The 17,138-nt window shown below is 42.3% G+C and overlaps 1 protein-coding gene and 1 pseudogene across 1 annotated transcript; one reads left to right on the plus strand and one right to left on the minus strand.

Moving 5' to 3' along the window:
* Positions 1-1,310: 1,310 nt before the first annotated feature.
* Positions 1,311-4,261, minus strand: LOC148757550 (large ribosomal subunit protein uL22 pseudogene; annotated as a pseudogene).
* A 1,644-nt stretch (positions 4,262-5,905) lies between these two features.
* Positions 5,906-15,177, plus strand: ZNF285 (zinc finger protein 285). Its single transcript, XM_088800117.1, has 3 exons — positions 5,906-8,825; positions 11,331-11,457; positions 13,684-15,177. The coding sequence occupies exons 2-3, from the start codon at positions 11,424-11,426 to the stop codon at positions 15,066-15,068; spliced, it is 1,419 nt and encodes a 472-aa protein (XP_088656243.1). The 5' UTR covers positions 5,906-8,825; positions 11,331-11,423; the 3' UTR covers positions 15,069-15,177.
* Positions 15,178-17,138: the final 1,961 nt, after the last annotated feature.

A 17,138-nucleotide genomic window follows, 5' to 3' on the forward strand; every position in this document is an offset into this window, starting at 1 on the left:
CATTATGAATGTACACAACAAACCACAGTACTATTAAACAGAACCTGTGACTTTGTTACCCCTGTAAATCATAGGTATTTTTGTATCATGTTATAATTCATATCGCTTTTTCAAAATATTGTTAACACTCATTATTAATTTGAAATTATACTAGTTAATGCATGCTTGGTATTTAATGTGTTAAAAAAGAAGCACATATGTTTGAATAGTTTTGAAGGTTGTATTTCAGTGTAATTAGCTTTTAAAATTATCCTATGTATTATATTTTATGCATTTAAAACATTATTCTGAGTAGGAATCCATAAGTATCACCAGACTGCCAAAGGAGGCCATGGAACAAAGAATTTTGTAAACTGATTTAGAAGACATATGCTGACCTGTATCATGATTCTTAGAATCCTTGAGGACAGGGATATGGGTTTTTTGGATTTTATATTGGCAGCCCCCACAGTATTGCATTATTAAGCTTTCACACTCTAAATATTTTTTCACAGGGCACATGTCCCATGTTTGTGGGGTCTCTGCATCCTTCTGTAGGGCCCCTGGGTCTCACTGCGAGACTTCTGCTGCTGGGCCCTCCCTGTGGACACCTCTCTGACTGTTCTCAGCCATGCGCCCTGTTCTTGGCTCTCTGGCCTGTGAGTCCCTTCAGAGCAGGGACTATACCTATAGCTACTCAGTAATGTATACGTTTTTTCGCTGAAAATAAGACCTAACCAGAAAATAAGCCCTAGCATGATTTTTCAGGATGACATAAGCCCTAATGTGTCTTTTGGAGCAAAACTTAGTCTAAGACCTGGTCTTATTTTCGGGGAAACACTGAAGTGTATCCAGAGGGAGTGGACCCTACTGGAGACCCAGAGCTTTGGGGCCCAGAAGAAAGGACTCAGATAAAATTAATTTCCCTCTTGAGCCCACAGGACCCAGGAGCATGGGAACCAATCAGGCTCTGGACAGTGAAGGTGGAGGCAGGTACTTGTGACCTCAGGTATCCATCTGATGCTCCTTGTAAGATCTTGGAAAGTCTCAAGAATGAAGAAGGCCTCGATCTTCTGCTTCTCCAGCTTAGGAAGACCAGAGAGGAAATACCATTGCTGCTGCTCTCAGGAAACTTGGGAGAGGAGACCATGGAGGACTTGAGCTCAAGGCCTGGGGCAGGAGGTGAGTTCGTGAAGGGTGTGGGGTGGGAGGGGATTGAGGTTGGGTGTGGAAAGAGAAAAGGTTAGGTGGGTAAGGAATCGAGGCAGGTCAAAAGAAAGCAGTGTGTAAAGGGGCAGGCATGGCTGAGGCCCAGGCAGGTAGGCACCTCCCTTCTCATGGCTTCTTTGTCCCCCTATAGCTCTGCATTCTCAAGCCTCAGCCCTTTCCCAGCACAGGGGGGACAAGACCAAGTTTCAGGTGGGTGGAGTTTTCTTTTCTCTCCAGAAATACCACTGTAGGCATCAGAGTAAACATATCTCCCTCCCTTGGTAAAAGGAAAAAGAGAAAACAATGTATTAGGTGAATGAATATATTCCATTCCTCGTTGTATTTATCCACAAAATAGCTAGTTTCAAAAGGCCTTACCCATCCTGAGCTTTGTCAAAAAGATACCTAAATGTTTTTCTTAATATTTACATTAAACATTTTAAATCTCTAATATGACTAATTTCTTTTTGTAAATGGCATAAGGTTGACATTTGATTTCATTTTCTTCAAGATGGATGGATAGCCAATTATGACAATGCCATTTATTAATCATTTATTTGCAAGTCAATTGAAATACCACGTTTATATATTTATGTGTTCATGTATGTATGTATATATCTAAAGTATGTACATATATTATATATATGAAGAAACATAGAAAAAGATATCAGTTGATTCATCTTGCATATGAGCGACTGTTCTCTGGTCCACTGAGTCGCTTGTACATGTCTGCATTGTTTTACTATTTATACTTAACATGCACTTTTGAAATTCAACATTCTGAAGAAAAACCGAATAATGTTAGAATTAAAGTTGGGCTGAAACTTACTCGTAATGTTCTCCAAACCAGGTGTCCTTTTTCATGGTAGATTTTGAACAACTTTTTTCAGTCATTTGTGTGGTGAGGAGTCTGTTCACATTTTTTATCATTTATTCATTCAGCAAATATTTGCCGAACACCAGCCATGGGCCAAACACTATTCTAAGCACTAGAGATATAGCAGAGAACAAAACAGACAGCCTCTTGGGGCTGGCATCCTAGAAGGGAGAGACAGGAAGTAAAGTTAAAAGCAAGGTAATTGCCCTCAGATACTTTAAGGGACATAGTCAGGGTGAACTGAAAGTTATCTGCAGTCATCCAGGCAAAAGATGAAGAGTCGGACTAGAGAGACAGAAGTAGAGGTGCCTAGATTTGAAGTATGTTTTGGAAGAACAATCAGCAGACTTTTTATGAATTAGATGTGAGAAATGAGGACAAGGGAAGAATCAACGATGATTTTAAGTTAGATGGTACGGTTTACCCACACAGTGGAGAGAGTAGGAGAGAACAGTTTGTGAGGAAAGAGTTCTGACTGGGCTTTTCTTGATTCACGATACCTTTTCAATGTCCATGTGGTAGTTGGATATGGCAGGTCCTAGTGCAGATGGCAGAGCTGGATATTAACATTTGGGAGTTAGTGGCTGGTCCACGTTTGTTTAATTAATTGCCCACTGACTGCTTCTGGCCCAAGATTTCTCCCCGCTCACACTGCCACTAGTCTTGGGGTAGATCTAGGATGCTGCTGGGACATGTGCTCTGCTGGTGATGCTCCTTCTCTAGAATGGGAACATTTCTGGTCTCTGGTCCTTCTCATCTCATTTGGGTGGCAGTGTAGCAGGGTAGTTACAACATGGTTAGTCAGGCTGCCTGAATTTGGTCCTGACTCTGTTTATTAGATGTATGTCCTTCCACAAACAATATTCACTTTCCCAAGATCCCATTTTTCTTGTGAAACAGGGATAGCAATAGTCACTACCATGTGCGTAGTTACTGATGACAGATAAGAGCAGATCATAGAGCATTTCCAACACTCTAGAAGGTTCTTACTTTCTGTGACTTCTGTGAGGATTAAATAAGTCATATAAAAATACTAGCCTAGTGCCTACCTTATAGTAAGTTTGCTGTAAGTGTATTAATATTATCTGCTTTATATCTTCTCATTTTTCTGGTGGTAACACACATCTTGGCTTTGGCAGGATAGTTGTTTACGTATAGTGTCTCTGGAACTGGGCTCTGTGTTCAAGTTCTAGCTCTGTCTCTTACTCGCTGTGTGACCTTGGTCAAGTTACTTCACCTCGTGGTTCAGGGGTCCCCAAGATCACTCCCTTGTTCAGGGATTTGCCAGGACTCAAGGGACTCCGTGTGTAGTTTTACTCATGGCTAAGATGTATTATGGCAGCACACCTCGTTGCACAAGACTTTACCCCATGTTCCTTCTTCTGCTGCTGATTTTGCTTTTTAACTATAGTCTTAGCTGTGAGTGTGACTATGTACTGAGTCTTGTAAGTCTACCTAGCAAGTCATAGAACTTGGAGGTGGTCTTGGGGAATGCCAGCACAAGCCCTGTGAGGCCAGGGCTGTGTCTTTCTTGCTCACCTCTCTAATTCCTGCTGCTTAACACTGTTTTATAGGTACTAAATATTTTTCTTTTTTTTTTTTAACTTTTATTAGCATTTATTTGATGCTGAATTTGCTCCCAGGCCGTAAGTTTTTGTTTCTCCAGTTTCTTCTAGATCTTTTTCTTCTGTGTAACCTCCTCTTCTGATTTAGAAACAATTTGTTCTTTTTCAGTTAGGATCATCTCACTGTGTCAAGGAGAGCTCACATGTGGGTTAACCCGCCCTGAGCTCTAAGCTCTGCGCTGCATCTTGGGAGCTTTGCTCACCTGGATGTGCTCAGTGACCAGGGAGTCTACATCTAAACCCTTCAGTTCAGCATTCCTCTCTGCATTTTTAAGCATGTGCAGTAAAAATTCTGCACTCTTTTTGAGCCACCGAGCCTGCATCCATCCCCACTCTGGCCTGGGCACACCTCCCAGCTCCACCATTGTAAGGACAGAATGGCACACAGTGCTTTTGTAGCGTGACATCCTTTAGATGCTTGGTGGCTTTTCAGATATGCATACCCTTCATGGCCTGGGCAGTTTCACAAGTGTTCTTAACATGAACCTGTAGGTTTGAACCTCTCGATTTACATGGTTTTGTGGGGTTCCCTGGGTCAAGCGAATAGCGAACCATTTTCAGAGGTCACTTCAGGCCACTTACAGGAAGAGCAGTACTATTTCTTGAATGAGTAATGTTGACATGCATACATTAAACCTAACCATAGCTACCTTGCCTTCTTATTAAAAATATACCCATGAATCTTTAAAAAGTGAAATACCTGTGGAATCACAACATACTCTTACCTTGTAATACCTTGTCACAGTTATTCCAAGGACAGGCTGAAGATAAAGTATAATTCTGAAAGAACTCAATTGTCTCCCTCTCAAGGAAGCATAAAGCATGTCAGTCTAAATGAAAATAGTGATGCACAGGATTGCAGCTGATCAGTACATTTCAGAATATGTAACTGCCATTTTTTTCTCACTGGACTGGAGCAATTTGCTTTAAAACTTGGGCCACAATTCATAACTAAGGTTGATAGAGTATGCTTTTTTTTCTTTTTCCTTTTTTTATTTTTATTGTGTAATATTGGAGAACTGTGTGTTTTTCCAGGGCCCATCAGCTCCAAGTCAAGTCGTTGTTGTTTTTTTCAATCTAGTCATAGAGGGTGCAACTCACTGGCCCATGTGGGAATCAAACTGCGACCTGGGTGTTATGAGCTCTGTGCTCTAAGTTAGGCAACTGGCCACTGGAGTAGGATATTTTTAAAAATTTTAAGTATTTAATTTCTGTTTTCACGTTTTCCCTTCATTTTGTTTGATACAGTATGATTTGAAACTACAGTTTGAGCTGCTGCTTTTGAGGTCTCATCTGTTTGGGGAGATGGTTGCATAAACATGTTGGTGGCTTCGGTTAAGTGCTGACACAGAAGCCCGTAAACGGTGTGTCTGTGGTGGGGAGCGGTGAGAGGCTATGGCAGTAAAGGGCAGGATTTGCCCAACTGCTGATAGAGGGGTGAAGAATAATCATTCTGGCAGCGATGGTGATTTGGGGGGGCACACTAAAATGAGGTGCTGTGGCACTGTAGGTTGTCACAGTCTTTTTGGAGGAAGAGTTGGTTATCTACAAGTTAAAGTCAAATTGTAAAATGTGCAGACACTGTGGTACAGCCATTCCAGTGCTAGGAAATTGCCCTCAGAAGTGCTCACGCTGAGCAAAGGATGTTCCCTGCTTTACTCTTTGGGTAACTGTGGAAGACCTCAGTGCAATGTGAAAAGTGTTACAACAGATATTGGTACAAGATCCAGTGGTCTGATTATGGAATGGTCCCCATGAATGGGATATGTGGGAAAGTCATTAGAAAGTCCCTCCCATTGTTGGAGTCACTTGAACTGGTGAATATTATTAGGCTTTGTCATGTGCACACAACCATGTTTCACTAATCTTAGGCTTTGAACAGCTTTCTGAGAGCAGGGCTGCAGTGCACAATTGTACACAAGGGGACCACATCTAAAGTGCGCCAGATGCATTATGAGATACAATTTTTTGGCAGATAGTAGTAAAAGTGCCTTATTCTAACAAAATCAGTATATTATAACTTTCCAACAGGTGGAAGAAAAGTATCTTGAGGAAGGGATGCATTTTGCTAATGTGTATAAAGGCATTACATGGACTAGGGACAGCCCTGTCTGTGGTTCTGCCACAGGCCTTTCGGGCTGCAGTTGATCTCGTAGAGTCCTTTGGTTCCGATACGCGTGGGTCACAGACATACAACTTCGACACGGGCACATGACATTCACACAGAAGAAATGGCTTTTATCCTAGTCCCAGGTTACACGCGGTGGCTAGGTACATCTGGGAGAGTTCAGGCCGATCTCTCTCCTCGGTTCTGCAGCCTTTAGATCCTCTGAGGAAAGGATCCAGGAATGTGGAAACAGGGTTGGGGAGAACTTGGGGCTTATGTTTCTGAGCAACTGCAGTTCCAAATTCTGCTGCAGCTTTCCCTCTAGGTCCTCGTCACCTCAAGAGGTTGATACGGGCACCAGGTCTCCTTCCCTGCTTCAGTGACTCAGGTCGGAATGATGATAAGATGAGTGAGTGAGAGAGGCATTTGTGGGCGAAAGCTGTGTGGACTTTGGCAGGTGAGGAGGAAACAGGGTCTTGAGGGATCACGTGCCACATTCCTTTGCTTCCCCACCCCCACATCTGCTCTGCATCTTTCAGCCCTGCTATCTGCCTTGGGAGGCCGCCATTGCCCTCTGGCCTGGTTTTGTTTGGCCGAAGGGAAGTCACAACAGGAGAGTCTGGAGAGAGGGAGAAGAGTGAATTGGAGTATCTCATCCTCCCATTCTCTCTCTGCAGAGTTGTCACACACAGGTGCCTGCAGTCCTCAACAGGAAGTTCCAATTCCTGACAGGTGGCCCTCTCCACACAGCCCTCTCTGTCCCAGACTCCAGTAATTATTCCCTTCCCTCGCACCTTGGGCCCAGGAGTAGTAATGGCACCGCCCTGTCACTTTCCTGTAGTTTCCTCACATCCAGCCTACACCGTTGTAAGTAATCTTGTTTATTGAACTCCCCTCAAATTTGAATGTGCCATCTGGTTCCTGCCAGGGCCCTAACTTGATAAAGGCAGGGAGGGCCTGAAATCTAGGAAACCAATCTCCCCCTGTATATGTGTATACATGTTGCATGTAATTCAACCTGTCCCATTGTTTGCTCTTGGGAGAAAACAGATTCTGGGACAGGAGAGCTTTGTGTGTCCGTGTCTTTGCATGTGCGTCTCATGTATCAGAGCTGATTCTGTTTCTGCTTTCTTAATGTCAAGATTGAATGCTTGATAAATGGCAGGCTTTCTACCAGGTGCAGCAGATGAAAGACTACAGCTCGGTTATTTCTTCAGGATTTATAGTTTTTTGACAGGATTAGAAGGAATGTTTCCAGTAGGTTTTAACTATTGTAAAACTGTAGTTAGCACTGTAGTAAGAACTTGTAACAGACCTTTGTTGGAGCCTAGGAGACCAGTGATTCATGCTTTCTCTTAAAGACATGAAAGGAGGGAAAAGACTCTAATGATTTTTCAAAAAGACATTTCATATCCTATTAATCTTAATCTATAACCTGTGAGCTACTTGGCATGCAACTCAAAGGGTGGCTGGTGGACTGGTGACAGTGGAGAAATAAATGTTATTGGCCTGTGACCAGATAATTTCAGAACTTGAGTGTAAATGTTTAAAAATTTATGTAGCAATTTTAGCAATTGTATGATTGATTGCTCTAATAATAAAAAATTGGACTCATAATTTGTATGCCTTCTTATTTCTTTTTTCTAGAATTCCTTTATTATTGTATTTTTACCAAAACATCAGTCTGTGACAGATTGAAAAAAGCAGTGCAAATAATATGGAACTGATCCTTCAGCACAGGTAGTTTGAAGCACTACCCGAGAGGGCAGAGACATGGTTTTAATCTTTGGGGTTTCCACAGTGTCTAAAGCATCAATTTTATACAGTAAGTTTCTCCTCAAAGGCCGGAGGCCACTGTGTTTACAAGTCTTGTCAGACAGAATCCCAACAGGACATAAACAGCACTGTCAAATTGGGTAACTTGAAAAGAACTTAATAAAGGGGCAATTTACAAAGGTGTAGGCAGGGTGTGGGCATCAACAAAGGGTATTGCCGTGTTCCAGAGCTAGTAATAACAGGGTAACTTACTGCCCCTAGACTGAAGGGCTAAGGAAGGGAGCAGCTGCCGGAAGCCGGAGACAGAGCTATAAGAAGAGGACCACTGACTGGTTCTGTGTGTGACCTTTGGTCAAGGGACACGGAACATAGCCAATCCAATGGAACACCCAGGGAAAGAGCTGGGGCAATAAACGCTCTGATTTCACTTTTGTCCCTTTTCTGGATCTCCTGCTGGCTTTCCCCATTGACTAAACCCAACCAGAAGCTAGAGGGCAAGGGAATCCACTGTCACAGCAGGACAGAGATGGGAGTTGAATGTATATGGAGAGGCAACTTTACCGTGTTTCTGTCTACCTGCTTCGGTCTACCTGCAGTTCTAGAGAGCGCCTAGCTCAGTATACCATGAGCATTTCCAGAGCACAAAGTGTGCCTTATATGGCATAGGCATATCATCAATATTTGCAAAAGTAATGGGGCTCCAGAGGGTAGAATGAATGTTGGAAAGAGATAATTTTAGAAGCCAAGAATTCAGATCTTAGCTAACTGAGAGTTCTTCAGACCGTAGGTCCTAGCCAAACAGGAACGCATCTTGGAGGGTGAAAGTGGAAGCAGGAGAAATCCCAGTGTCATCCTGAGATCGCTCTCCAAATCAGCAATTCTGGATTTTCTTTTCCAGAATAATTAGGATGTAGCTGATGTCAGTACATTCACAAGTCTGAGAAAAGGAAAGGAATGTGGCAGTTTTGACCCAAAAGCTTGAGGAGAGAGACAGGAGTTACACAGGGTTGGGATGAGGGTTGGGAAGAGGCTTGAGGAGGTGGGAGTTCAGTGTGTTACGAGAGAGAAGAAAGGAAAAGATATCCTGGGAGAGAAGAATGTGTGAGAAAAATTGTACAGATAGGAAGGAACCAGTATTCATTCCTAGCTTGTTAAATCCTTGGTCTCATGGATTCTTTCTTCTTTGCAGTTCTGCTTTGTCAGGATCCTTCCCTTCCCTTCCCAGGAGGAAGACAGTACGATTAAATTCCAGGTAAGTTAGAGTTTCCTTCCTGTCTGTTAAATGCCATGTCCATTCTGAGGAGTTGTGTATCGCTGTTTTCTGAAGGGAGGTCAGCAAGTTTCGAATGACGACTATGTGTGAGGCACTTGACCTTGTGTATCACAGCTGTGGGAGGTAGGTGGCATCCCTCCCTCTGTAAGAGTGAAGAAACAGACTCAGAGATGTCAAGATGTCTAGCTCAGTGCTACTCCAAGTATGGTTTGTATGTCGTTGCCACAACTGAACTGCTTGTCACTGGTCCATGAGAGATAAGTATAGAAATCAAGAGTAAGAATTCAGAGACTTCTATAGAAATTTGATATTGCCACACTGCACACACTCTGAGCAGCACTGGTCTAGTCCACGTGAGTAGCAAGGTTTGAATGGGAATGTACCAGTCAGGGTGGAACCAGCACAGCAGAACCAGTAGGAGATATATAGTACGAGATTTATTATAAGGGAATTGACTTATGTGATTATGTGGGCTAGGTAAGTTGGAAGTCCATAGCACAGCCCATCAGGAAGGGCGGGCTGGATCTCCTGGACCCGGTGAAGCTGCCATCTATTGGTGGAATTAATTTTTCTCTCAGGGAAGCCTTAGTTTTGCTCTTAAGGGCTTTCAACTGATCAAAGCAGGCCCACCCAGATTAGCTAGAGTAACGTCCCTTAAAGTCAACTGACGACGGACTTGAATCACATCTATCAAATGTCTTCACAGCAACCCCTAGATGAGTGTTTGATTCGATAATTGGGGACGGTGGCCTAGACAAGTTGATACATCAAAAAGACCATCATAGGGGCTGCCGCTTAGCTCAGCTTGTTGGAGCACGATGCTCATAACACCGAGGTGGCCAGTTCGATCCCCACGTGGGCCACTGTGAGCTGCGCCCTCCACAACTAGATTGAAGCAACTACTTGACTTGGAGCTGATGGGTTTGGAAAAACACATTTAAAATAAATAAAAGTTAAAAAAAAAAAGAAAGAAAAGATCATCATAGACTGGAGCAAGGATTTTTTAAGTCATGAAAAGTGTTTTAATTATGAAAATACATAAAAAGAGAAAATGGTACTATGATTCTCCATGCATAACACCTGTCATGCAGTTTCAACAATTAACATTTTGCCACATTTGCTTCATCTATCTCTTTTTCACTTTTTTCTTTCCCAAAGCATTTTGAAAGCATTTTAAGAATAATGTAGCTGGCATGTTATTTTATACTGTACTGATCTTATCGCTTTATGATAGTACTTTACTATCTGCAGCTAAATGAGCTCATGGTTTTCGCCCTTCTGCCTGGAAACCATCTTGCCCAAGTCCACAAATTCATTAGGTACGTTTTCCATCTTCTAAGTTACTGCCAGCAACAGTTTCACAAAATGATTCACTACTACATCACCCTGGTTACCATTTCTGCAGCCTCCTGTAATAGTTTCCTCAATTATAACTAGTAGTGAAGGAAACTATTATAGCCAGTGCCATAAGTAGCACTATGCTTGTGGTAACAGTTTTTATATTGGTTAGCTCGGGTGTGTTGTTACCCTGATGGCAGAGGGGCCAGAGAGTAAGCGGCAACATGCAAGACCTCCTAAGGACTAAGCTGAGAACTGGGACCAGGTATGTTGCCAAATCCAAAGTCAAGGGGTAAGGAAATTCACTCTGGTCCTTGAGTCTCATGAGAGAATATCTCCAAATAGCAATCTATTTAGATTGCAAACTTACCACACACTCTTATGTAGTCCAGTATGTATTTAAAAAAAAAAAAGACATGGACTAATGAGATTATCAGTAATTTTTTGGTATCATCTAATACCCAGACAAAAATCAAATTTCCATGATTATCTCAAAAAAAAAAAAAAATCTTTTTGGTGTCATTCAATGTGTCATCCTTTCAACAGTATTTCCTGTAAGTGGAAGCACTAGATGCTTGATTAGGTTCAGATTCAAGCTCTTACTCATAGATGGTGCCGTGTGCTTAGGAAAAGATTTAAAAATTTTGTATTCATGTGTATTGGTGTATACATTTGGTTTGTTAATATTTTTGGACAGTCCTTGTTGCCTTTGAGGGATCCACCCCGCTGCAAGGGCGGGGGGAGGCAGCGAAATGGGTGTTTTGTTTTCCCGGACTTTATGTTGAGACCAAGAAGGGAGAAAGGGTGTAGGCTGGGTGAGCCTCCACTCCTAACCCCAGTCCCTACAGTGTCTGGTGCCACGTGGGCTGGAGGGTATTTGCATTTCCTAGCTCATTAGCTCCACCCCCGTTTCCTCCCCAGAATCCCTCTCGCGCCCCCCAGTGTCTGAGCCTAACAGAGAGCCAGTTGTCAAATGAGATGTGTGATTTGCAGCACCCCAGCTCCAGCATTACAACGTGAGGTTTCAAAGTGAGGGTTTGGAGCAGAAAGACAGTAACTTACTGACTGGCACAACTTCTAACTTTGCTCTTCTTCCAGCGGTCATTTGTGTGGATAGATTGACGTGGCGTGTGCTTGGTGTTTTAGGAAACTGTGACCTTCAAGGACGTGGCTGTGGTCTTCACTGAGGAAGAGCTGGTGCTACTGGACAAGACCCAGATAAGCCTGTACCGAGACGTGATGCTGGAGAACTTCAGGAACCTGCTGTCACTGGGTGAGGACAGTGACCCCATGGCTAAGCATCAGCCCACTGGTCCTTTTTCCTCAAATGATCAGCTTCAAACCGGATAGAATATTCCAGCTGGAGCACAAAGGGAAACTTTGGCCACTGGGGAGAAAACTCCTAAGAGATGTATATGCACATGAGAACCTTGCAGTTAATGGGTTTTAACAGATAAGTGTGAGCCGGTGGCCTGGGAAGGTTTGCTGAGGGAACTCCCCTTTATCCTGTACCCCCTGGCCTGTGGGCATGCGATGCAGTTAGGGAGCCTACCCTGACTCCCTCACTTGTTTAGCTCTCATTCTCTCCTCATATTTTTCAGAGTGAGATTGATAAAGTTCACGCACTATCAAGGGCCTGGGTCTGGATGAAACACCAATATTTTAGACAAATTAGTGTTAAAGGAACCAAACCACAATCCGCTATGTAGTAAGTGAAATATGAGTGTCAGCTTATTTGCACACTTGCTGATAAACATCCAACCTAATTTCAATTTCTCAGAGGCCCGTATACAGGTATGCATTACCTCAGTTTAGTTTATGAGATAGTTGCTATTGTTCCCTTCTTTTACAAAGGAAACAGCTGAGGCACAGAGTGGGTAAGTAACCTGTCCATGACCACACAGGTTTTAAGAACTAGGATTTGAACCCTCCCAATCTGGCTCTGCACCCTGTGTTTCTAATAATCAAGTGAAACTAAGTACCACTATGTCTATACCTTATAGACAGGGCTCCTTGGCCTAAATCTGCAGGGTGCAACCCCGTTGGTGAGTCCTGGAATCTTATGACAAGTTACCGTGTCATAACCAACAGTTTTTAAAAAGCAAAATAGATCAATGGACTAGAACACAAAAGAATGTACCAGAGTACATTGCACCTAGTAAGGTATGTATCAGCGGGTAAACTGTTTTAGTTAACAGTCTGTGTCTACTCGTGCATACTGGGTCGCAGTGTAAATGCTTTTGTTGCTATGGGTACAGTCAAAACAATCGGAAAACCACTGCTTTAAGCCTGTTCTGGGTCATTCAAAGTCTCCCTTTCTCTGACACCACCTTACGAACCAAAGTCACTCTCAAAATAACTCAGAAACTCCCTTGAATCATAAGCAGTATCCAGATGGTCTTGACCATGGTATTCATGCCATTTAAAAGCCCATTTTAGGTTGCCAGGGATATGACCACCCTCTTTTTCCTCAGCCCCCTCTTTGTTATGGCCTTTTGGTACAATCTTGCTTCCCTGGGTGACAGTGCCACGTTACTCTTCTCACAGTCATGGCTGTTTGAGATTCTGCAATAACTTAAAAGAGGAGAAGTTAAGAAAATGGATTATAGGATTTGGGTGGACTTTATCTCTTCATGGAGGCCAGAGAACCTCCAGAAAAATAAAAAGGATGTCTCTTTAAGCCTGTCTCAAAGGTACCTGTGCCTCCCCCACCAACCCCAGGACCCTACTTCACAATATTATCCCCATTTCAACCTCCCTTGCTGGTTTAGGCCCACTCCGTACAGTTGTGCAGGTTGCACACAAACATATATGTAGTCCTACCCCATAAAGCAGTGATGTGAAGGAAGGGGCATTTCCAGGAGATAGGACTTACTCCTAGTTTCTGCAAGGTCCTTTGATCCTTTGTGTCTCTCACCATGTCCAGCATTCCATTATTATGTGATATATACAGAGGGTGCCAAACAAATGTATACACATTTTAAGAAAGGAAAAAACTGTATTAATTGTAATACTCAATATACACCGATAACAAAAGATGAATACAAGTTATGTTTGACTTCGCAGTTACAAGAGGTGCTCAAAGTGGTTACCATCAGCATCCAGACACTTCTGATTATGGCGAACTACTGCTTGAGCAGAGATAACATCTCTTAAAATGTGTATACAATTTTTTGGCTCCCCCAGTATATGTAATGAAACATAAGGGAGGCTTCCCTATATATTTTGTAGCAAAATGATTAAAAGCTTTTATTGATTATTCTTATAGCAGGAAGGTGAATTTCTTCCTATACAAATTTTTCCCAAGATTTCTTTTGATTTCCCTGCAATACCTGATTTTTAATCAGCCCCTCACAGATTAGAATTTTTGTGGTCCTGTTTGTTTTACATATGAATGGAAGCCAGTAACAAGTTCCCACCCCATCCTACTTCATTTTCTCAAAACCTTTGGATAGATGATTTGTTTGTTCCCTTAGCCAAATTCTCTTTCTCCTCATAGGGGATGGGATCAAAAACAATATTTCAAATCTTCAGGAAAAAGGGTTGAGTTGCCTCTCACAAGAAGTGCTCTACTGTTGGCAGATTTGGAAACGAAAGATCAGCGAATCAACGGTGAGTCACGATTGTGCCATGAATCTTCAGGGAGACTGTTTCCAATATTTAGAAGATGTTTCTCTCTGTGAAGAGTGGGCAGGAGTGTCTCTTCAGATTTCTGAAAATGAAAACAATGTAATAGGTGCCATTAATTCAGCAAATCCAGCTGGCACAGCTTGGAAAGGCCTGATGCATAGCCTTACCCCAGAATCTTGGAGGAAAGCCAACAGAATGACTGCACCCCAGAATTCTCAGGGAAGATGGAAGAAAATTCATACAGAAGAGAAACTATATGGATGTGTTTGGTGTGATGACAGCTTCAGTCGGACCTCATGGGAGTGGGATGGTCCCCAAGAATGTAAAGAAGAGGAACCTTGTAGATACACGGACTGTGTGGAAAACTTGGTTATGAAATCAACAGTCAAACAACATAACATGGCCCATGCAGTTCCGCAGCCTTTCAAATGCAGTAACTATGGAATGGACGTCACAGAGGATGCAGATTCTCATGCTTGTCACGGCGCTCACATCACAGAAGAATCTTGTAAATGTGAGCAGTGCGGAAAGGACTTTGGTCATAGCTCAGATCTTATTGTTCATTATAAAACCCACTCAGCTGAGAGACCTTATGAATGTGAAGAGTGGGCTAAGGACTACAAACAGAGCTCAGACCCTCCCAGATACCAAAAAAGCCCCTCAGGAGACAAACCCTACAAATGTCTCGAATGTGGCAAGGGCTTCAGGCGCAACTCCTCTCTTCACAACCATCATAGAATCCACACGGGGGAGATGCCCTACAAATGTGATGTGTGTGGGAAGGGGTTCGGGTTCAGGGCCCTTCTTCGTATTCACCAGGGAATACACACAGGGAAAAAGCCCTATAACTGCGAAGAGTGTGGGAAGGGCTTTGATCAGAGCTCCAATCTGCTGGTCCATCAGAGAGTCCACACTGGAGAGAAACCCTACAAATGCGGGGAGTGTGGCAAATGCTTCAGTTCAAGCTCCGTACTGCAAGTCCACCGGAGGTTGCACACAGGGGAGAAGCCTTACAGGTGTGGTGAGTGTGGAAAGGGCTTCAGCCAGAGCACACACCTTCACATTCACCAGAGAGTTCACACTGGGGAGAAACCCTACAAATGCAAAGTGTGTGGAAAGGCGTTTGCATACAGTTCCGTCCTTCACACCCATCAGAGAGTTCACATAGGAGAAAAACCGTATAAATGCCAAGTGTGCGGTAAGGTCTTCAGTTGCAGCTCATATTTTCACTTACATCAAAGAGAAACCATATAAATGTGGTGAGTGTGGGAAGGGCTTTAGTCGGAATTCAGATCTTCATGTACATCTCAGAGTCCACACAGGAGAGAGACCCTATAAGTGCAAAGAATGTGGTAAGGGCTTCAGTCGTAACTCATATCTTCTTTCTCATCAGAGAGTACATATGGATGAGATGCAATATCCATGTCATGAGCACGGCAAAGGTTTTAGTTATAGCTCAGACCCGCTTCCTCATCAAAGACTGCACAAGAGGACGGAAGCATTATAAAATGTAGTGAGTCAGGGTTCAACCAGGAAAACAGAAGCCACTCTATGTATTCCAGAGAAAAGAGGCCTCCTCAGCCATTGGAGGGCTGGAGGGAGCAAAGGACCTATGATGTTAGCCTGTAGCACTGAAGCAGTTGGTCCTTAAGAAAGTTCCAGGAAACTGCTGTGGATCTCAAGGCCTGTGATGCTCCCATCACCTGTTGTATGCTGCAGTGGCAACGTAAATGATTCTTCACAAATGGGTGGTTTGTGGCATGGCAATAGTTAGAGGTCAAATTTCCATGAATGGCTGTGCCCAGGAAGGAAATTCCAATTGGAATGAATACAATAAGGACTTCGGTCCAACCAAATATTTTTTAGAGTGTCCCTACTAGAAAGATACTCTGTAAAGAACATTCAAGATGGCGCTCAGAAATGAAACCTATGTTATTAGTGTGGTAAGAATATTCGTCCATAATCAGGGTTTCAAATCTATTAGATTCTCTGCAAGGAGAGAATCTCTATAGAAGTGATGATTTAAGGGCATGGCAGAGATATTGCTGTGTGCTCATCACACTGGTTCCATTTCCTGGGCACACAGGAGGACTCCATTTCCCAGAAACCCTTGCAGTTATGAGTGGGTCCATGTGATTGAGTTCCAACCAATGGAGCGTGAATAAAAGTGATATACCCAAGCTACTTCCAGTCCCCGCCCTTACACACATCTTGTGATGTCCTGCAGGCTTCTCTTTCCTGTCACGGGTGACCTTGAAGGCTGTTTGTTCCAGACTGGATTGATGGAAAGTGGCTATTTGACTGTATTGGACTTTTTTTAGTAAGAAATAAACATTGATTATGCTACTGAGATGGCTATCCTAACTAGTACAGAGGGATTTAATAGTACCATATTTCATAGTCATTGGAGTCCATCTAAGAGTGCAATATTATGATTCAGAGTTCAAAACTTTTAAATCTTTAAGGCTCTCTGTGGCAGCACAGCCAGCTAAAATGGTGTGCATATGACTTTTTTAGTCTTGTTTAATAATAGATTTTTACAGAATGCTCATTTTGTCAAGTTCTTTCCAAAATTGTGATTTAGTTTGGAATTATGTAATATATAGATGGATTTGGGAGGAGGAGATATCTTCACAATATTTTCTTCATCTTCAGTAACAATATCTCTTTTGTACCTTATTTAATTTATAGGTTTCTTCATTTGGATCATGTTTTATTCCTAGTTTATCTCACATTACATTTTCCTACTACCGTGTTTCCCCAAAAATAAGACCTAGCTGGACAATAAGCTCTAATGCATCTTTTGGAGCAAAGATTAATATAAGACCCGGTCTTTATAATATAATAAATATAATATAATATAATATAATATAATATAATATAATATAATATAATATATAATATAATACTGGGTCTTATATAACATAATATAGTATAAGATCGGGTCTTATATTAATTTTTGCTCCAAAAGACTCATTAAAGCTGATCGTCTGGCTAGGTCTTATTTTCGGAAAACACGGTAGTTATGGGTGTATACAGAACAGCCATTCAGCTGCAGATAAAACTATCCCTGAAGTGTCACATTCTTACTGATCCAGGTGGGCAATAGTGAAAAATTAACAAAACTCAGTGTCAGTTAGGGAGTGGAAAAATTAGCATTCTTATATAAGTTGGTGAGGAAAAAAAACAACAGGTACAACATTTCTGGAGAAAATTTTGTTTCTATGAATCAAAGTATATAATGTGCATTGTCTTTGAACAAATAATCTCACTTCTCAGAATTTATCTTTACAGTTTAATTACACTAGTGGGGGAAAAAAGATG

This window comes from Rhinolophus sinicus, chromosome 8, assembly GCF_057876585.1.
Source record: "Rhinolophus sinicus isolate RSI-liver-muscle chromosome 8, RSI-T2T, whole genome shotgun sequence".
In the NCBI taxonomy this organism is placed as follows: domain Eukaryota; kingdom Metazoa; phylum Chordata; class Mammalia; order Chiroptera; family Rhinolophidae; genus Rhinolophus; species Rhinolophus sinicus.